The sequence below is a fragment of the Ascaphus truei genome (genome assembly GCF_040206685.1).
Source record: "Ascaphus truei isolate aAscTru1 chromosome 3 unlocalized genomic scaffold, aAscTru1.hap1 SUPER_3_unloc_10, whole genome shotgun sequence".
Lineage (NCBI taxonomy): Eukaryota > Metazoa > Chordata > Amphibia > Anura > Ascaphidae > Ascaphus > Ascaphus truei.
In genome coordinates, this window is record NW_027453822.1 from 85027 (window position 1) to 106970 (window position 21944).

Below are 21944 nucleotides of genomic sequence, written 5' to 3' on the forward strand. Positions count from 1 at the left end.
ACAGACCAGCGCGTCACAGGCCAGCCCCCGTGTGCCGGGTGGGTGTAACCAGGCTATGTAATAAAGGTTACGCCCGCTGGTTACCCCTGAATCCGTGGGGTCCCTGGTACCTCCATAAGCCAGGGGCCAGGGGCCATGGGCCAGGGGCCAGGCACAATACATGCTGAAAATAAAATGACCCTGTTATTTCCTATTCCCTTAGCCCTTGTTTCAGTTTTAGGGGGAATATTTGGTTGGAAATACAATTATTTTGGTTGCAGGAGTTGAGGGGCCAACGTTGCTGGTAGTCGTTTAATTCTCCCCAGCGGGGAGGGAGGGGCATGATTTGCCGGTACGCAGGGTGAATTACACCGGGGCTTCCCTGTGTCCCCCAGAATCCTCGATTTCAAGCCCAAATATCCCCAAGTTATTTCCCTTATAAGTATAAGGTTCCTCAAAGTATATTCTGTAATAAAGTGTACTTTATATCGTGTTCTGCGTTTACTGTAAGGCTCTATACAGACAGCCCAGGCATATGGTGAAGGTGCCAGCTAGTCTGCGTAGAGTCCCTGGATGGAGGAGGAGACGGGATGTTGAGAGGTGTCGGGGTGCTGAGTGGACGGGGCAGGGCAGAGTACTGGTTCTCCAGAACAGAGACCCCAGTGGGAAACCTTCTGGTCTGCTGGACGCAGTGGCGCCTGCCCAGCGGGAGGCAATGGACTGGCTAAGGAAAAGATGGCGATCGTAGGTGCTTTTCCTATATGTCCCGCCCACGGAGCGTCTCGAGTCGGTTCAACACGCCCCCTGCCTCTGACATCAGCCATATGAGCCCTGCTCTGATTGGCTGCTGAGAATACTCCCACGCTCTGAGTGGCTGAAAGGCTCTGTCCATGTTAAAACATAGGGCATAGTTGTCTCTAAAAGGGGCTGCTGCAGATCAGGGCTCTCTCTCTCAATCTTTTCAGACTTATAGATAGTCTTGGGACTGGCCCAGTGACGCGCCGGTAAGGCTTCCCCGGGGCATTGCGATGCCAGGGCCTCCTAGCCCAGCTGAGGACTGGTTCTGAGGAGGGAAGTTACCTGTTCCAGGTGTATTCCAGCTCCGTGGAGGGAACAAGGTCAGCCTGTGCTGAAGCGGGCGTCTTGCACCTAGGAAAGCCTAGTTTTTACCCCCAGACCCCAGTAAGTGTGTATATTCTCTGTATTTTGTATTTCTGTGTGTTTCCGAGGTCTTATCCAAATAAACCTCATTTTATTTCATTACTGTGTTTTACCTGTTTACCGATCCCTTAAATATAAATGTGTTAAAAGTCCTGGGCTACCGTGACATCCCTCGTCACAGGTCAGGCCCCCCCCTCACAGGTCAGGCCCCCCCCCCCGCGTCACAGGTCAGGTCCCCCCCCTCGTCACAGGCCAGGCCCCCCCCACCCGTGTCACAGGACAGGCCCCCCCCGTGTCACAGGACAGGCCCCCCCCGCGTCACAGGACATGCCCCCCCCGCGTCACAGGACATGCCCCCCCGCGTCACAGGCCGGGCCCCCCCCCCCTGCGTCAAAGGCCGGGCCCCCCCCCCCCTGCGTCACAGGCCAGGCCCCCCCCCCTGCGTCACAGGCCAGCCCCCCCCCCTGTGTCACAGGCCAGGCCCCCCCCGCGTCACAGGCCGGGCCCCCCCCCGCATCACAGGCCGGGCCCCCCCCACGTCACAGGCCAGGCCCCCCCCGCGTCACACACAAAAGGCCCGCGAAAAATATGAAACTGACATTGACGCGCACCACGCCAATTTACAAAGGGCTTGGGAGAACACTGAACTTGAAATGAGTAATGTGGCGGACGTTAGCGATCAGGAAAGGCAGATCAAGCTATTACTCAGGTTAAGCCATGCCACAGACGTTACGTAGCGCTGTCACAGGCATATTTCACCTATCTGACAAGGACTAACACAAACTAACACTAACGCGGGAACGCGACCTGCAAAAGGCGATTGACCTAGAACGTGACGGCATCGTGCAGACCGCCATCACGGACGCCCAGAGTGAGAGAAAAGAGCTCCTCCTGGAGACCGCATCGCAGCGCTCCAGCACATCCAGGCGCTCATCAAAGTCAGCAAGATCAGCGCAATCTCACATGTCTAGCGCGAGCTCAAAGGCCACGCAGGCACGAGCCAACGCATAGGCCGCACGTGCCAGGGCCGCATACGCTCAGAAAGAAGCGGACATGAAACTAGAAAGGGCCCGCATAGAAGAGGAGGAGCAGACAGCTACTGCCACCGCCGCTGCAGCCACTGCCACCGCTGCGTGTAAAAAGACAGAGGTGGACGTTATCCTAGAGGCCCCAAGTCAAGAGAGGGAAGCCGCCGCCGCCATAGCCCAAGCTGAAGTCTTAGAAAAAGCCGTGCAACAGGATGGCGGGGAGCAACCATACAGACGGATAATCTCAGAGGACTCAGTCCAACGCACTGAGGACTATGTAAGGAGCCTCTTCAGCGTAAACACCAGCGCACCATCTCAATACGACGGGAGTGATTCGACAGACACCGAAGACTTGCTAGGTCCACGTGGAGAAGACGCTGTTCCTTTAAGGGTATACGCTTACAGTCGCAACAGTGATCCACACGCCAGCGCGCACACGGACGCATTACAACAGGCTCGCAATCCAAGCACACCTACACGGGAAAACGCAGCCCCTCACACTGACCAGCAGTCATCACACGTCCACGCCAAGGAAGAGGCGACCGCAAGGACCCTCCCGGCAACTACCTCAGAACGCGACCAACACGCCGATGCCTCAGGCCTGACATACATGGGCAAGTACATGATCCGGCGTGACCTGGTGCAAATAGGACTAACCAACTTCGACGACCGTCCAGAGAACTACCGAATAGGGAAGTTCACGTTCAAGGACGCAATCAAGAGCCTGGACTTCTCTGCAAGGGAAGAACTCAGCCTGCTAACCAAATGGCTGGGGAAGGAATCCATAGAGCATGTGAAGAGACTCAGGGCAGCGAACGTGAACCACTTCCAAGTAGGTCTTGACCTAGTATGGGAAAGGCTAGAAGAGTGCTATGGTAGCCCCGAAGCAGTCGAGGATTCGCTCTTCAAAAGAGTCAACAGCTTTCCCAGGATCACAGCCAAAGACTGCTCGAAGTTACGAGAGCTCGGGGATCTGCTGCAGGAGCTGGAGCTTGCAAGAACAGACCAATCCCTGACAGGTCTCAACGGCCTAGACTCAGCTCGCGGAGTGAGACCCATCTTGGAGAAGCTACCCTACAACCTCCAAGAAAGATGGACGTCACAAGGCTCCAAATACAAAAGGGAGAAGCAAGTCGCCTTCCCTCCCTTCTCCTTCTTGAGCTTCATCCGCGAAGCGGCAAAGACAAGGAACGCTCCCAGTTTCATCTTAGGTGCGCAGACCACACACAGTGCAAGGAACCTGAGGAATGAGAGACCAGCGGCGAGATATGGTAATGCTAGAACACCTATCTCGGTCCACAGGACGGACGTGTCCCCCACGACCCAAACAACTCCCGACCAGTCAGTCGCCGGAGACAAGAAACCAAGGGACCCAAACGGAATGTCCCATACACAAGAAGCCACACCCACTTAACAGGTGCTTCGGGTTCAGGATGAAGTCCATAGAGGAACACAAGAAGTTACTCGGAGAATTCGGAGTCTGCTTCAGGTGCTGCAATTCCACGTGTCACCAAGCCAAAGACTGTAAAGAGGCCATCAAATGTGCAGTGTGTAAAAGTGACAAGCACGTAACATCTCTACATCCAGAGGCGCTGACACTCCACCAACTCAACAACCTATCCTCCATAGCGGAGCATGGCGGGGAGGAAGGAGAAGGAGAGCCAACATCTGTCACGTCTCAGTGCACCGAGGTTTGCGGAAAAGTACGTGATAAAGGGTCCTGCTCCAAAATATGCCTTGTCGCAGTGCACCCCCAGGGACAACCTGAGAGGGCAATCCGGATATATGCAATCCTCGATGATCAAAGTAACAGATCATTGGCGAATACGGAATTCTTCAACTTATTCAACGCACAAGACAATGCCTCATCCTACACCCTCAGAACCTCTGCAGGGTTAACTGAGACAACAGGGAGAAGAGCAAAGGGCTATGTTATACGTTCAGTGGACAACAGAGTGAAGATAGCTCTCCCCACACTCGAGTGCAACTACATGGCTGCAAACAGGGATGAGATTCTCACACAAGACGTGGCACGCCATCACCCACACCTCAGAGGAATAGCCAACTACATTCCGCCGGTAGAACAAGGCGCCAAGATCTTGCTGCTGCTCGGTAGGGACCTCCTGAGGGTACATAAAGTCCGTAAACATAACGGACCCCACAACGCACCATACGCCCAAAGACTTGACCTGGGATGGGTGATAGTGGGCAACGTGTGTACTGATAAAGGACACGAACCAGACTATGTTGACGCCCGCAGAACGGTGATAACAGAATGCGGACACACATCCCTCTCCGAACCATGTGTTGGCCATCTCCAAGTGACAGGAAGGCCAAGTGAGGAGAAGAGACAAGGTCATACCCCTGAGATCAACAAAACCATCTTCGCATCAGGGGAATGTGACAATGGCCTAGGATGCTCAGTAGTCCAGACCACTAAGGACGATGAGTCGACTCCACTCAAGGAAGAAAGTATCCTCCTGAAGGTGACCGACAAAAGGATCTTCCAAAGGAAAAGAAACAATCGGACGGTCCTCCTGCGAGCAATGGCACAGCTAAGACATACAGTCATTCCTCTCCGCAGAATACCAAGTGGCAAAGCAGCCAGCTGCCATGGCTGGCATAGCCGCAAAAGATTGCGCCTTGCAGGTGAAATTACAGTGGCAAAAAGACTGTCCTCTCACACGTCTAAAAAGAGACAGTCGCAGAGACATTTTACGAAAGGATTTACACGGACAAAAGAGGCTGTTCTTCGTCATGTACAGGGAGAAAACAACCTCCTGAAAGGAACTAACAAAGAGATACGAAGATACAGCACCAAAATACGTGGAGACGTTCTCGTGCAAGAGAAACATTCTGAGGACTTAGGATGCACAGCGTTCCAGACATCAAGAGACGACCACGCAAGCGACCTTAGGAACTTGGATCCGGGGACCGACACGCCTCCCATACAGCGGAGTCTTGGGATAAGCTGGAATCTTAAAACAGACGCATTCACATTCCAGGTGTCCATCGAGGGAAAACCCTACACCCGACGCGGGGTCCTGTCCATGGTCAATAGTCTTTACGACCCGCTGGTGTTCGTGGCTCCAGTCACCATACAAGGGAAGTCTCTTCTCCGAGAAATGCCCTTCGAGAAGCAGGACTGGGACACCCCACTACCTCCAGAAAGACGGAAAGAGTGGGAAACATGGAAGGACTCTTTGAAGATCCTAGAGCAGCTTCAGATCCCACGCCCCTACTCACCCACATCTCTCACCGCTGCACACAGCAAAGAGCTTTGCTTGTTCCAAGGCGCCTCTACAAAGGCCAATTGCAGCGGTAGCCTACTTAAAAACCACGGATGTGTATGGAGGCGACCATGTCAGGTTCATACTCAGCAAGGGTAAAGTGGTGCCACAACGCGACCACACTATACCCAGACTTGAGCCATGTGGCGCAGTATCAGTGGTAGAACTGGCAGAACTCGTCAAAAATGAAATTGACTGCAAACCAGATGCTGTCAGGCTCTATACAGATAACAAGGTGGTACTGGGTTGCATAAGCAACGAGAAAAGAAGATTCCACATATACGTGGCCAACCGTGCAGAAAGAATCAGGAAGTCAAGCCAACCAGAACAATGGTACCATGTACCCACAGACCAAAATCCTGCAGACCATGCCACCAGATCAGTGCCCCCAGTGCAACTACAGAACACATCGTGGATCACAGGACCAACGTTTCTAACGCAGCACGCGGAAACGCCATCAACCCCAGTTGACGACTTTGAACTTGTGGATCCAGAGGAGGGCATGGAGACAAGGCTTCAAGAAATCCATGTTACTCACGAATATACGGCCCAGAAACACCCTCAGAAGATTCTTTGCCATCAGAGGACCAGCCAGACAAATATGCTCCGACTGCGGAACCAATTTCATTGGGGCATGTGAAGGATTACAAACAGGCACTAAACAGTGCCGGAGACTTTTGCACAAAGACATTTTGGTGCAACCATCTAACCTGGACTGGAACGGTGCATCCTGGCCTCCCTTACCAGAAGATTTTGGCCAAAGGACTTTGACGCCAGTGGTACCGGCCGGTATCGCCTCGCTATGTGGACATGGACTTTTGCATTGTTATGTTATGTTTGCATTGCACATATGTTCCACATATTCTATTATATAGTGGTATCTCCAGATACCAGACGGGGAGTGTCCTGGAACAAGAATCATAGTTCTGTTCTTTTCCCCCCCTTTTTGCAGCTCTGCCTGCTGGCCCTTTATGTAGTAGTATTTTCCCTGCAGTTATTATTCCCAGTGCAGGTGAAATGGATACATTAGTTATTTTCTCTATCTCCTAACCTCCTGGAAGTGGTTGCTATGACAACCCCTGTTATTCCCCTGGCATAGTGGACTGTTCCATTACCCCCTGCCTGTTTTCATAGTTTCCTCAGCCCAGGCTCTGTTCCTGTGAGACCCCCTCCATTTTCTTTCTTCATACCACTGCAGAGCAAGCACTACTCATGCCTTACAGCTCTTGGTAAGAGTACCGTTTTTACTTTCCCCCCCACTATAAGCATCTTACTGTAGAGAAGCTCTCTCTCATTACAACACATCTACAAGTAACTTTGTAAACCTGCTGCTTTTCAATAAAGTGTAGAAAAGACAAATAACTTGTGGTGCCTGTGAAAGGAACTAGTTAAGCTGTCTGGCCATACATTACCCAGCGTGAACCCTTTGGCTCCAGAACACACACACAGTCACAATACAGGACACAGATCAGGACACACAATACAGGACACACACACAATACAGGACAGTGACACACAATACAGGACACAGCGTCACACGCACACAATTCCTTGATTGTTTTTATTGGGTGTTGGCATTGCCTGTCTGTGCCCCATGGCCTCACAATGATTTGGCAGACAGACACTGGGGGACACACATTCACAGGTCCCAATGAGCCCTGCCCACGGGAACATTACAAACGGAGCCCACGGACATTGCAAGCAGCAAGTGCCCCACACTTGATTATATTTTCTACTCCGGTCAATTACTAAGTACCCCCCCTCCTCCGCCCGAGGATGTTGTGTCCCAAATGTCACCTATCCCTGCAAGGTTCATGGAACGAGCAACATTTACTACTGGGCAACTTCCTGCCGAACAGCCGATAGGAAGCGGCGCCTGTCACAGTTACGGACAGCAGCAGGAAGTTGCTGGCAGCCATGATTGTTGAGCAACTTTTTATTTTCATTTTTATGTAATATATCAATAGTGAGGAACCCCTGTGATCGTGTAACAAAAGACCCCCCTAACTTCAATATGATCAGAAAACTAAACTCAGCAGGACTTCTGCTTGGACCCCTTTGCTGCCCAATGGGCCGGCGCGCTCTCCCGGCGCGCTCTCCCGGCGCGCTCTCCCGGCGCGCTCTCCCGGCGTGCTCTCCAGGCGCGCTCTCCCGGCGCACTCTCCCGGCGCGCTCTCCCGGCGTACTCTCCGCACGGACAATCGATATTTGAAGGTGCACTCCCACGCACATGCAAAGTATGTAACAATGTAACGGCCTTCCCGAAACCATTCTAGCAATGCGAACAGGCCAAGGCCGGTAACAGGCCAGTAACAGGCCAGTAACAGGCCGGGTTCGGCGGCTTCTGTGTGTTGGGAAATGAATGCCAATTTCTTTGGGAGTCCCTGAATGGGGAAGTGCAGCTCATCGCTGCCTTTTATTACCACTTATCAGAGAGCCACTAAAGATAAGAGGAGGGGGCTCTGCCTGTGCAAGCTCTTACTGCACATTAGCCTGTTCTGGCTTCTTAATTCGGAAGAATGCTCCCTTCCTCTGAGCCTCTGAATGGGGTCGCTTGTCAGGCATCCTCTAGCCCACCCTGTCGCGGTTATAAAGATGAGGGGGTGTTGCCTGCGCAAACTCTTGTTTAGTGCACAGTGACAAAAGGACGGAGGGGATAAAACCCTCCCAAGTCTCCGCAAAGCAAGTTTACACAATCACTTTAAAACATTATTTAAATATATCTATAGGTGTCAGATTTGGGTACAAAATGCATGAATCCCCCAGGCGTGACCCCGTAACCATGTCACATCACTGGCAGTAGTGCCGTTCGTTCCTCACAGGGATTGCCTATTTAACGCTTTCAGAACTTCCGCTACAAGTCCACTTGCAGCAAAAGGGTTAACAATTTGAGTCCCTTACAAGACCCACCTGCCCCAGCATGGGGTAACTGAGGCTTTCCCGAGGGGCAATTGTATATCCGGGGATCCGTTACAAAGACAAAAATAAAATACAGCAGCAAGTGGACAGATGTTATTAAATTCCCTTTTAATAATCACAATGAAAATAACATTTCAATTGACGTGCAAATAAGAAGCTGCGATTCAAAATGGCTGAAAGTCGCCACCCACCGAAAAACAACAGATCGTCTGATTGGCTATGATTCAGTAACCCCGCGCCCGGGCTCTCACACCCGGATACTAACGCAGCGGCCCCATGTGATTCAGTAACCCCGGTGCCCGGGCAGTGCCCTGAGGAAGGTCCCTCTACGAGGACCGAAACGTTGGCGGCCCTGTGTTCACAATACACACTTTTTGGATTATCACTGCGGTGTGCTGTCATTTGTCATCAGGATCCCCCTGGTTACCACACGTCTATATGCTTCATATGGGACAAGCATCTGCCTTCTAACAAACGTGAGTGCAAACCTCCATACCAATGACTATATACACACACACACACACACACACACACACACACACACACACACACACACACACACACACACACACACACACACACACACACACACACACACACACACACACACACACACACACACAATTTATATATATATTTATGGTGGGTGAAAAAGGCGACAGAAAACCTCCACCGTTAGCATATACTGAAGCCAATAAAGAATATCACTTGTAAGCACAGTCACATTAGACAGGTCTGCACCCCGCCTTTCACCATTATCACAGACGACAGAGAAGCCCAATGCTACATCCAATATGACAAAAATACACAGTAAAATACTTTTGCAGGCAAAAGGTGGCACGTGTGCTCATTTGCATGTCATTTCCCAGAATCCCTTTCTGCAGTGGAAGCACTGTATGCTAGGTGATAATTGTGAAAGGCAGGGTGCAGACCTGTCTAAGGCCTCGGCCATGTTCCTTGCTTGCTGGCGGAAGCGTGCTGAGGCGAGCTCCCGCTCAGCACTGAGCCCCTACAGCCGCAATTAGAGCGGCTTTAGTAGGGGCTCACCTACGCTTCCGCGCGCTTGCGGAAGCGCAGGTCTTAGGGGAATTTAAAATTCCCCCGCTTGCCGGCGAGACAGGCCGGTCACGTGAGCGGTTCGCCCAATGAGGGCGAACCAGCTCCGTGACGTCACTGGCCCGCCCCCTGACGGCTGCTGAGAGCGCTTGCGGTAAGCTGCGCCTCAGCACGCCAGCGGTAAGCGTGTCCAAGGCCTTAGACATGTGAATGTGCTCACAGGTGATATTATCTATTGAAAACACCCCCCCCCCCCCCATTGCTCATTACACTACAGAATGCTGTTGGACACTAACCCAGGAGTGGCCAACTCCAGTCCTCAATGGCTGCCAACAGGTCATGTTTTCAGGATATCCCTGCTTCAGCACAGATGGCTCAGTCAGAATGAGAGCCACCTGTGCTGAAGCAGGGATATCCCTAATGCCTGGCCTGTTGGTGGCCCTTGAGAACTGGAGTTGGCCGCCCCAGTGCAAACCAAAGCACCAGTATTTACCCCTACTATTTCTGTTAGATTGTAAGCTCTTGCGGGCAGGAACTCCTTTCTGGCAGGTTACCTTTATATTATATTCCCTGTACTGTACGAATGGCACAGTGCTATGTACCTGGGGGGCACTAGAGATACATAGTACCCACATATACTGAACACAGCCGCTGCACTGTATCTGGACAGCACTGACCTTCAGGATGTGGAACTGCCAAACGCTGCTCACACTATGTCCAGTCAGAGGCCTCACACCTGCCCGCTCTCCTTATATTAATAATAATAACAGCATGTTCTTGTATAGCGCTGCTAGTTTTACGTAGCGCTTTACAGAGACATTTTGCAGGCACAGGTCCCTGCCCCGTGGAGCTTACAATCTATGTTTTTGGTGACTTGCCCAGTGTCACAAGGAGCCGACGCCGGGAATTGAACTAGGTTCCCCTGCTTCACACTCGGTGCCAGTCAGTGTCTTTACTCACTGAGCCGCTCCTTCTCCCAGGTTCCCCTGCTTCACACTCAGTGCCAGTCAGTGTCTGTACTCACTGAGCCGCTCCTTCTCCCAGGTTCCCCTGCTTCACACTCAGTGCCAGTCAGTGTCTGTACTCACTGAGCCGCTCCTTCTCCCAGGTTCCCCTGCTTCACACTCGGTGCCAGTCAGTGTCTGTACTCACTGAGCCGCTCCTTCTCCCAGGTTCCCCTGCTTCACACTCAGTGCCAGTCAGTGTCTTTACTCACTGAGCCGCTCCTTCTCCCAGGCTCCCCTGCTTCACACTCAGTGCCAGTCAGTGTCTTTACTCACTGAGCCGCTCCTTCTCCCAGGCTCCCCTGCTTCACACTCAGTGCCAGTCAGTGTCTGTACTCACTGAGCCGCTCCTTCTCCCAGGTTCCCTTGCTTCACACTCAGTGCCAGTCAGTGTCGTTACTCACTGAGCCGCTCCTTCTCCCAGGTTCCCCTGCTTCACACTCAGTGCCAGTCAGTGTCGTTACTCACTGAGCCGCTCCTTCTCCCAGGCTCCCCTGCTTCACACTCAGTACCAGTCAGTGTCTTTACTCACTGAGCCGCTCCTTCTCCCAGGTTCCCCTGCCTCACACTCAGTGCCAGTCAGTGTCTTTACTCACTGAGCCGCTCCTTCTCCCAGGTTCCCCTGCCTCACACTCAGTGCCAGTCAGCGTCTGTACTCACTGAGCCGCTCCTTCTCCCAGGTTCCCCTGCTTCACACTCGGTGCCAGTCAGTGTCTGTACTCACTGAGCCGCTCATCCCAGGTTCCCCTGCATCACACTCAGTGCCAGTCAGTGTCTTTACTCACTGAGCCGCTCCTTCTCCCAGGCTCCCCTGCTTCACACTCAGTGCCAGTCAGTGTCTTTACTCACTGAGCCGCTCCTTCTCCCAGGCTCCCCTGCTTCACACTCAGTGCCAGTCAGTGTCTTTACTCACTGAGCCGCTCCTTCTCCCAGGCTCCCCTGCTTCACACTCAGTGCCAGTCAGTGTCTGTACTCACTGAGCCGCTCCTTCTCCCAGGTTCCCTTGCTTCACACTCAGTGCCAGTCAGTGTCGTTACTCATGAGCCGCTCCTTCTCCCAGGTTCCCCTGCTTCACACTCAGTGCCAGTCAGTGTCGTTACTCACTGAGCCGCTCCTTCTCCCAGGCTCCCCTGCTTCACACTCAGTACCAGTCAGCGTCTTTACTCACTGAGCCGCTCCTTCTCCCAGGTTCCCCTGCCTCACACTCAGTGCCAGTCAGTGTCTTTACTCACTGAGCCGCTCCTTCTCCCAGGTTCCCCTGCATCACACTCAGTGCCAGTCAGTGTCTTTACTCACTGAGCCGCTCCTTCTCCCAGGCTCCCCTGCTTCACACTCAGTGCCAGTCAGTGTCTTTACTCACTGAGCCGCTCCTTCTCCCAGGCTCCCCTGCTTCACACTCAGTGCCAGTCAGTGTCTTTACTCACTGAGCCGCTCCTTCTCCCAGGTTCCCCTGCTTCACACTCAGTGCCACTCAGTGTCTTTACTCACTGAGCCGCTCCTTCTCCCAGGCTCCCCTGCTTCACACTCAGTGCCAGTCAGTGTCTGTACTCACTGAGCCGCTCCTTCTCCCAGGTTCCCCTGCTTCACACTCAGTGCCAGTCAGTGTCTGTACTCACTGAGCCGCTCCTTCTCCCAGGTTCCCCTGCTTCACACTCGGTGCCAGTCAGTGTCTTTACTCACTGAGCCGCTCCTTCTCCCAGGTTCCCCTGCTTCACACTCACTGAGCCGCTCCTTCTCCCAGGTTCCCCTGCTTCACACTCAGTACCAGTCAGTGTCTTTACTCACTGAGCCGCTCCTTCTCCCAGGTTCCCTTGCTTCACACTCAGTACCAGTCAGTGTCTTTACTCACTGAGCCGCTCCTTCTCCCAGGTTCCCCTGCTTCACACTCAGTGCCAGTCAGTGTCTTTACTCACTGAGCCGCTCCTTCTCCCAGGTTCCCCTGCTTCACACTCGGTGCCAGTCAGTGTCTGTACTCACTGAGCCGCTCATCCCAGGTTCCCCTGCTTCACACTCAGTGCCAGTCAGTGTCTTTACTCACTGAGCCGCTCCTTCTCCCAGGCTCCCCTGCTTCACACTCAGTGCCAGTCAGTGTCGTTACTCACTGAGCCGCTGCTTCTCCCAGGTTCCCCTGCCTCACACTCAGTGCCAGTCAGTGTTGTTACTCAATGAGCCGCTCCTTCTCCCAGGCTCCCCTGCTTCACACTCAGTGCCAGTCAGTGTTGTTACTCACTGAGCCGCTCCTTCTCCCAGGCTCCCCTGCTTCACACTCAGTGCCAGTCAGTGTTGTTACTCACTGAGCCGCTGCTTCTCCCAGGCTCCCCTGCTTCACACTCAGTGCCAGTCAGTGTTGTTACTCACTGAGCCGCTCCTCCTTTTATGGGATGAGGAACCTCTGGGCTTTTTGGCACATTACAGAATCCTGTCCCCCTTTCTGTAATACGTCTCCATGCACGGGCTTAATATCTGATTCACCAACACCCCTCGCTGTCCTTATCCAGGGTAAAACAGCAGCATTACCGGGGTTATTACCGGCCAGAGATTGCCCGCTCACACGCCTCATTCACGCCATGTCCGCACTGCTGATCAGAGGCCAGTGACACGGGGGAAGAAAAGGCAGGAAACCACCCGTGGGATCTATGACACTACTAACCCGCTGGCCAGCCACGTGACATCTGTGACACTACTGCCACATGAAGTCCTTCGCTGCCACGCTGGCCAGCCACGTGTTACAAAGCCTTATAATAATAATGTGCCAGTGCATCTTTTCCTTCCAACACGGATCAATCTGTGGACATGTCTTGGCCGGTCCCGCATTGTTCTGAGAATGAGCGCTGCTGGAGCATTGCGTTCCCCCCGGCACATACCCCACACCCCTTTAATGGGCTGAAATGACTAGGCTGGATTCACGCTACCGGAGGCCATGACATGGTTAAGCAGATAAAATACACTGGAAACACTAAAAACGCCCCCTTCTGTGCAGGTGAATGGGCGGGATACGGGCTGATTCAGAACAAGGCATTATTGCATGGTGTGTGCCCGAGACCGGTGACACCAACGGGACACCGGGGGGGGATCAGTCTGGCATTGGGTTACACCTAGCACAGGACACCGGGGGGGATCTGTCTGGGATTGGGTTACACCTAGCACAGGACACCAGGGGGATCAGTCTGGGATTGGGTTACACCTAGCAGAGGACACCGGGGGGGATCTGTCTGGGACCGGGTTACACCTAGCACAGGACACCGGGGGGGGATCTGTCTGGGACCGGGTTACACCTAGCACAGGACACCGGGGGGGATCTGTCTGGGATTGGGTTACACCTAGCACAGGACACCGGGGGGATCTGTCTGGGACCGGGTTACACCTAGCACAGGACACCGGGGGGATCTGTCTGGGACCGGGTTACACCTAGCACAGGACACCGGGGGGATGTCTGGGATTGGGTTACACCTAGCACAGGACACCGGGGGGGATCTGTCTGGGACCGGGTTACACCTAGCACAGGACACCGGGGGGGGATCTGTCTGGGATTGGGTTACACCTAGCACAGGACACCGGGGGGATCTGTCTGGGATTGGGTTACACCTAGCACAGGACACCGGGGGGATCTGTCTGGGACCGGGTTACACCTAGCACAGGACACCGGGGGGGATGTCTGGGATTGGGTTACACCTAGCACAGGACACCGGGGGGATCTGTCTGGGATTGGGTTACACCTAGCACAGGACACCGGGGGGGGATCTGTCTGGGATTGGGTTACACCTAGCACAGGACACCGGGGGGATCTGTCTGGGATTGGGTTACACCTAGCACAGGACACCGGGGGGGATCTGTCTGGGACCGGGTTACACCTAGCACAGGACACCGGGGGGGATGTCTGGGATTGGGTTACACCTAGCACAGGACACCGGGGGGGATCTGTCTGGGACCGGGTTACACCTAGCACAGGACACCGGGGGGGATCTGTCTGGGACCGGGTTACACCTAGCACAGGACACCGGGGGGGATCTGTCTGGGATTGGGTTACACCTAGCACAGGACACCGGGGGGATCTGTCTGGGATTGGGTTACACCTAGCACAGGACACCGGGGGGGATCTGTCTGGGATTGGGTTACACCTAGCACAGGACACCGGGGGGGATGTCTGGGATTGGGTTACACCTAGCACAGGACACCGGGGGGGGGGGGGATGTCTGGGATTGGGTTACACCTAGCACAGGACACCGGGGGGGATCTGTCTGGGATTGGGTTACACCTAGCACAGGACACCGGGGGGGATGTCTGGGATTGGGTTACACCTAGCACAGGACACCGGGGGGGGGGGATGTCTGGGATTGGGTTACACCTAGCACAGGACACCGGGGGGGATCTGTCTGGGATTGGGTTACACCTAGCACAGGACACCGGGGGGGATCTGTCTGGGATTGGGTTACACCTAGCACAGGACACCGGGGGGGATCTGTCTGGGATTGGGTTACACCTAGCACAGGACACCGGGGGGATCTGTCTGGGATTGGGTTACACCTAGCACAGGACACCGGGGGGGATCTGTCTGGGATTGGGTTACACCTAGCACAGGACACCGGGGGGGATGTCTGGGATTGGGTTACACCTAGCACAGGACACCGGGGGGATGTCTGGGACCGGGTTACACCTAGCACAGGACACCGGGGGGATGTCTGGGATTGGGTTACACCTAGCACAGGACACCGGGGGGGGGGGGGGGATGTGTCTGGGATTGGGTTACACCTAGCACAGGACACCAGGGGGATGTCTGGGATTGGGTTACACCTAGCACAGGACACCGGGGGGATGTCTGGGATTGGGTTACACCTAGCACAGGACACCAGGGGGATGTCTGGGATTGGGTTACACCTAGCACAGGACACCGGGGGGATGTCTGGGATTGGGTTACACCTAACACAGGACACCAGGGGGGGGGGGGGGATGTCTGGGACCGGGTTACACCTAGCACAGGACACCGGGGGGGATCTGTCTGGGATTGGGTTACACCTAGCACAGGACACCGGGGGGGATCTGTCTGGGATTGGGTTACACCTAGCACAGGACACCGGGGGGATGTCTGGGATTGGGTTACACCTAGCACAGGACACCGGGGGGATGTCTGGGATTGGGTTACACCTAACACAGGACACCAGGGGGGGGGGGGGGATGTCTGGGACCGGGTTACACCTAGCACAGGACACCGGGGGGGATCTGTCTGGGATTGGGTTACACCTAGCACAGGACACCGGGGGGGATCTGTCTGGGATTGGGTTACACCTAGCACAGGACACCGGGGGGGCTCTGTCTGGGATTGGGTTACACCTAGCACAGGACACCGGGGGGGATCTGTCTGGGATTGGGTTACACCTAGCACAGGACACCGGGGGGGGGGGGGATGTCTGGGATTGGGTTACACCTAGCACAGGACACCGGGGGGGGGGGGGGATCTGTCTGGGATTGGGTTACACCTAGCACAGGACACCGGGGGGGATGTCTGGGATTGGGTTACACCTAGCACAGGACACCGGGGGGGATGTCTGGGATTGGGTTACACCTAGCACAGGACACCGGGGGGGGATGTCTGGGATTGGGTTACACCTAGCACAGGACACCGGGGGGATCTGTCTGGGATTGGGTTACACCTAGCACAGGACACCGGGGGGGATGTCTGGGATTGGGTTACACCTAGCACAGGACACCGGGGGGATCTGTCTGGGATTGGGTTACACCTAGCACAGGACACCGGGGGGGATCTGTCTGGGATTGGGTTACACCTAGCACAGGACACCGGGGGGATCTGTCTGGGATTGGGTTACACCTAGCACAGGACACCGGGGGGGGATCTGTCTGGGATTGGGTTACACCTAGCACAGGACACCGGGGGGGGTCTGTCTGGGATTGGGTTACACCTAGCACAGGACACCGGGGGGATCTGTCTGGGACCGGGTTACACCTAGCACAGGACACCGGGGGGATCTGTCTGGGATTGGGTTACACCTAGCACAGGACACCGGGGGGATCTGTCTGGGATTGGGTTACACCTAGCACAGGACACCGGGGGGGGATGTCTGGGATTGGGTTACACCTAGCACAGGACACCGGGGGGATCTGTCTGGGATTGGGTTACACCTAGCACAGGACACCGGGGGGATCTGTCTGGGATTGGGTTACACCTAGCACAGGACACCGGGGGGATCTGTCTGGGATTGGGTTACACCTAGCACAGGACACCGGGGGGGATGTCTGGGATTGGGTTACACCTAGCACAGGACACCGGGGGGGATCTGTCTGGGATTGGGTTACACCTAGCACAGGACACCGGGGGGGGATGTCTGGGATTGGGTTACACCTAGCACAGGACACCGGGGGGGATCTGTCTGGGATTGGGTTACACCTAGCACAGGACACCGGGGGGGATCTGTCTGGGATTGGGTTACACATAGCACAGGACACCGGGGGGATCTGTTTGGGATTGGGTTACACCTAGCACAGGACACCAGGGGGGATCTGTCTGGGATTGGGTTACACCTAGCACAGGACACCGGGGGGGATCTGTCTGGGATTGGGTTACACCTAGCACAGGACACCGGGGGGGGATGTCTGGGATTGGGTTACACCTAGCACAGGACACCGGGGGGGATCTGTCTGGGATTGGGTTACACCTAGCACAGGACACCGGGGGGATCTGTCTGGGATTGGGTTACACCTAGCACAGGACACCGGGGGGGATCTGTCTGGGATTGGGTTACACCTAGCACAGGACACCGGGGGGGATGTCTGGGATTGGGTTACACCTAGCACAGGACACCGGGGGGATCTGTCTGGGATTGGGTTACACCTAGCACAGGACACCGGGGGGGGGGGGGGATGTCTGGGATTGGGTTACACCTAGCACAGGACACCGGGGGGATCTGTCTGGGATTGGGTTACACCTAGCACAGGACACCGGGGGGGATCGTCCGGGACCGGGTTACACCTAGCACAGGACACCGGGGGGGAATCGGTCCGGGACCGGGTTACACCTAGCACAGGACACCGGGGGGGATCTGTCTGGGATTGGGTTACACCTAGCACAGGACACCGGGGGGGGGGGGATGTCTGGGATTGGGTTACACCTAGCACAGGACACCGGGGGGGGGGGATCTGTCTGGGATTGGGTTACACCTAGCACAGGACACCGGGGGGGATGTCTGGGATTGGGTTACACCTAGCACAGGACACCGGGGGGGATGTCTGGGATTGGGTTACACCTAGCACAGGACACCGGGGGGGGATGTCTGGGATTGGGTTACACCTAACACAGGACACCGGGGGGGGGGGGGATGTCTGGGATTGGGTTACACCTAGCACAGGACACCGGGGGGGATCTGTCTGGGATTGGGTTATACCTAGCACAGGACACCGGGGGGGATGTCTGGGATTGGGTTACACCTAGCACAGGACACCGGGGGGGGGGGGATGTCTGGGATTGGGTTACACCTAGCACAGGACACCGGGGGGGATCTGTCTGGGATTGGGTTACACCTAGCACAGGACACCGGGGGGATCTGTCTGGGATTGGGTTACACCTAGCACAGGACACCGGGGGGGGATCTGTCTGGGACCGGGTTACACCTAGCACAGGACACCGGGGGGATCTGTCTGGGATTGGGTTACACCTAGCACAGGACACCGGGGGGGATCTGTCTGGGATTGGGTTACACCTAGCACAGGACACCGGGGGGGGATGTCTGGGATTGGGTTACACCTAGCACAGGACACCGGGGGGATCTGTCTGGGATTGGGTTACACCTAGCACAGGACACCGGGGGGGGATCTGTCTGGGACCGGGTTACACCTAGCACAGGACACCGGGGGGATCTGTCTGGGATTGGGTTACACCTAGCACAGGACACCGGGGGGATCTGTCTGGGATTGGGTTACACCTAGCACAGGACACCGGGGGGGGATCTGTCTGGGACCGGGTTACACCTAGCACAGGACACCGGGGGGGATCTGTCTGGGATTGGGTTACACCTAACACAGGACACCGGGGAGGGTCGCTCACGGTCACTACGTCTAAAAAGGAACACAAATCCCTGTCCTGTTGCTGCCTGTCCTGGGTGGGTAAGGGTGGGCACAAACGCTCATCGTTTGTAACCCCTGTCCTGCCAGAGGCCTCTGCACTGCCTTCCTTGGCAACAAAGGGTTAACCCCCTTGTGAGCGGTTAGAAAGGAGCCCCCCGATCTCCTGTATTGCACTGTATACCCATATACACAATGACTGTTTTACATTTACAGGTGCAGTATGTGCGAGCGTGTATATATAAATATATATATATATATATACACATGTACATACAGATACAGTATATACATACACAAGGACAGCTCCGTCCAGGAGGGAAAAAAACATTCCAGGTTTGAATAAATTAAAAATAACCCCCCTCCGAGCTTCCTCCTGCTCGTTACAAAAGATGACTTGTTCAGGGACGAGGGCGCGAGCCCAGATTTCAGAGGGCGGCAGGGGGAGCCAGTTCCAGTTATAAATTAATAGTCGTCGGGCTGGGTTGGCGCCTCCCCCTCCATATTTTACAGGAACACGGGGAAGTGGTCGTCCTCCGTGCAAGAAAGAGGTGATGGTCACTGCAGAAGAATCTCAATGTTTCTCGAGAGATGTCTCTATCACTCCTGGGGCGTCCACCGAGGTGTGCGTTACTCTTGCTATTTTCCTCAAAGATCCAGATAAAAGGACGTCAGTCACTCCTCAGGAGTCGCCATCACTACTCAGAATCAGCAGGTGACGAGAGGTGGCCTTGGGTCATTCCTCAGCCCACTCCATAAAGCATGAAAGGGACGGCCACTCGTCATGACCCCCAGGGAGAACAGGAGCTCTGTCACTCTTCCGAAAACCACAAGCTTGGAAAGTCACTTCTTAGGACCTCCCATGAAGGGGTCATTGTCTATCTTCCGAAACAAACATGAGAGTGAGGGGGTGTTTCTCAATGTCTGTCCCTACACGTTCCTCAGAGCCCCATCAACGGACAGAAGGACTGACACCCTATAGTGCAGGGGATGTGAACCTCAAGTGTGTGTCAATAAGTACATAACCCAGAGGACACCATATAACATCAGGAGGGTCGCTGTCACTGCTCAGGACAGCCAGAGATTAACACACAGGAGGCCTGTACTGTGTCCCCTAAAGACAAACACAGAGAAGGTCCTCGTCACTCTTCGGTGTCCCCCAGCAGATACGGTGAGGTGACCGCGTGCTCTTGTGTGATGGCCGCCAGCTCCTTCATAAACTCTGTGAATATGACCGCGCAATACACAGCGTTCTTCACCCGCAGGGCCTCGTTCTGCTTCTCCGTCGAGCTCTTAAAGATAGAGGTCCCGGACAGGGCGTGGAGGACCTGCCCGTCTCGCACGTGCTGGAACGCCATCTGTGCCGCTTGCCGCGCCCGTGTGGGGCTGTTGGTGTGACGCAGGATCAGCTCCCCTATGGACGGCTTGCGGCTCTTCACTGTGGAGGAGACAGACAGAGAAGGAGCTGTAAGGATCGGCAGTGAGACACAGGGGTTCTTCTACGGTATGTGGAAACAGATAGAAAGTAAAACACTAACAATCATTCCTTTTTTATCTTTATTGTTTTTTAAGATTCCGCACCAAAAAATGGCCCCTGCCAATGGCTTTTCTGCATATAGAGACACATATATAGAGACACCGAAATTCCCACTGCTTGCAACTTCGCTTTCTCTCCCCCCGCCCCCAATCACTGAATCACAAGAACATAATTACCTCCTGGTCTTCCAAGGCCTAAAGAACACCCCCATTTTCACAGGTATTTGTCTCTGTACGACCCTTCATTGCTGGAAGCATTTTAAAGTAAAGAGTGACTCACGGTGTGTGCTCATTTGCATGCCATTACCCAGAATGCCGGGCTGCAGTGGATGCACTGTATTCTAAGAGACAGGGTTGTAGACCTGCCCGAGACGTGAATGTGCCGACAGCCGTGTTGATATGTGCGGATATTTTTATTTGCTGTACAATGTTTATTTGCAAATGTCGCAGGCTCCTCAAAGAGCAAAAAGGGTAAATAATGGTAAAGTGGGTTTTAATCTTATTTGCTGCTCAGTGGTCACGGGAGAGTTACTCGCACCCACTGCTGAGACGCAGAACAGGCTCTTCCTGCACGCAGCTCCGCCGATGGACGGTCCCTGGGGTTAGTTTTGCTATCCCACCCACTGCTGAGACGCAGAGCAGAACAGGCTCTTCCTGCACGCAGCTCCGCCGATGGACGGCCCCTGGGGTTAGTTTTTCTATCCCACCCACTGCTGAGACGCAGAGCAGAACAGGCTCTTCCTGCACGCAGCTCCGCCGATGGACGGCCCCTGGGGTTAGTTTTTCTATCCCACCCACTGCTGAGACGCAGAACAGGCTCTTCCTGCACGCAGCTCCGCCGATGGACGGCCCCTGGGGTTAGTTTTTCTATCCCACCAGCTGCAGTGTAGCTTTTTTATTTTTTTTCAGGGGCTCATCTGATCTCCCACAAGGAGGTTGTCGCGTCCAGAGGGGGTCTGTGTCTCTGCTCCCCGAAAACGAACCCTCGGGGTTTCCTAATAACAGGGGCTGCATGCAACCTCCAGGAGGTGGCGTTTCCAGTAGACAGCCTATCAGAGGCAACCAGGAAGTATTTCAATCTGGTGGGGCCTTCTGCGGCCCCTAAGTTTGCTGCTATCATGGAAGCCAGCACGGGGAGGGGATCAGCACAAACTATTAGCGTGTGCGTGCTACGGCACAGCACACGGATGGAGTATATATTACGGTTTATCTCGGCACATCCAGCAGAGAAATTAATGTTCAAATCAGCAGTGACAACTCTGCAGTGTGTAAAGAATACCAATATATATGAGAAGCGAGCGATGGAGGAAAAGAAAGCAGTGTGAGGAGAGTCTTAAAGCAGCCAGAGCCGACCCTACCAAATAGAGAGACACATTTTCTATCCTGGATGCAGTCCAGTCTCCCAGTCGGAGGAGAAAGCTGATCTACAGGCGAATAGATGACCACATAAGAAATTCAGGTCTCAAAACTAGCCTAGACAGGAGAAAAGAACCATCATCAGATGATTTAGGAGCACCCCTACTATGCTTTGGGAAGAAATTATCGAGGTTCCTCACAATTTCAGGATCAGGAGGAAGTGGGTTCTGGCTTCAACGCTTAATTAATGGAGCTTCTAGTCAGAGCAATGAGAGAGGCGTTACAGATTCAGCATCATGAGGAGATCCGCACACAGGACTACGTCTTTGATCCAGGAAGAAGGGGAAGGCTTTCTGAGTACGCAGAGTAATAAAGGATATGATCCAGCGTGATAAGATCAACATAGCAAAGACATTCTCTAAGTTGTATCGCTTTGCAGAAGAGACCAAGATGTGGGAGAGCACATGAAGAGTGGAGAGTGGATGGAGAGCACATGGAGAGTGGAGAGTGGATGGAGAGTGGAGAGTGGATGGAGAGCACATGGA

General features: G+C 54.5%; 1 protein-coding gene across 27 annotated transcripts in view; it reads right to left on the reverse strand.

Moving 5' to 3' along the window:
* Positions 1-8468: 8468 nt before the first annotated feature.
* LOC142473318 (FHF complex subunit HOOK-interacting protein 1B-like) overlaps positions 8469-21944 on the reverse strand; it is a 128848-nt gene continuing 115372 nt past the window's right edge. For 2 of the 27 annotated variants that reach the window (XM_075580541.1, XM_075580516.1), the window contains 2 exons: positions 17968-19945; positions 8469-17737 (listed from right to left, as the gene is read on the reverse strand). In XM_075580541.1, coding sequence (XP_075436656.1) covers positions 19650-19945 — 296 coding nt within the window. In that variant the 3' untranslated portion in view covers positions 8469-17737; positions 17968-19649. Of the gene's footprint in view, positions 17738-17761; positions 17875-17967; positions 19946-21944 lie in introns of those variants that run through there. The other 25 variants (XM_075580520.1, XM_075580517.1, XM_075580538.1 and 22 more) reach the window with 25 other exon arrangements.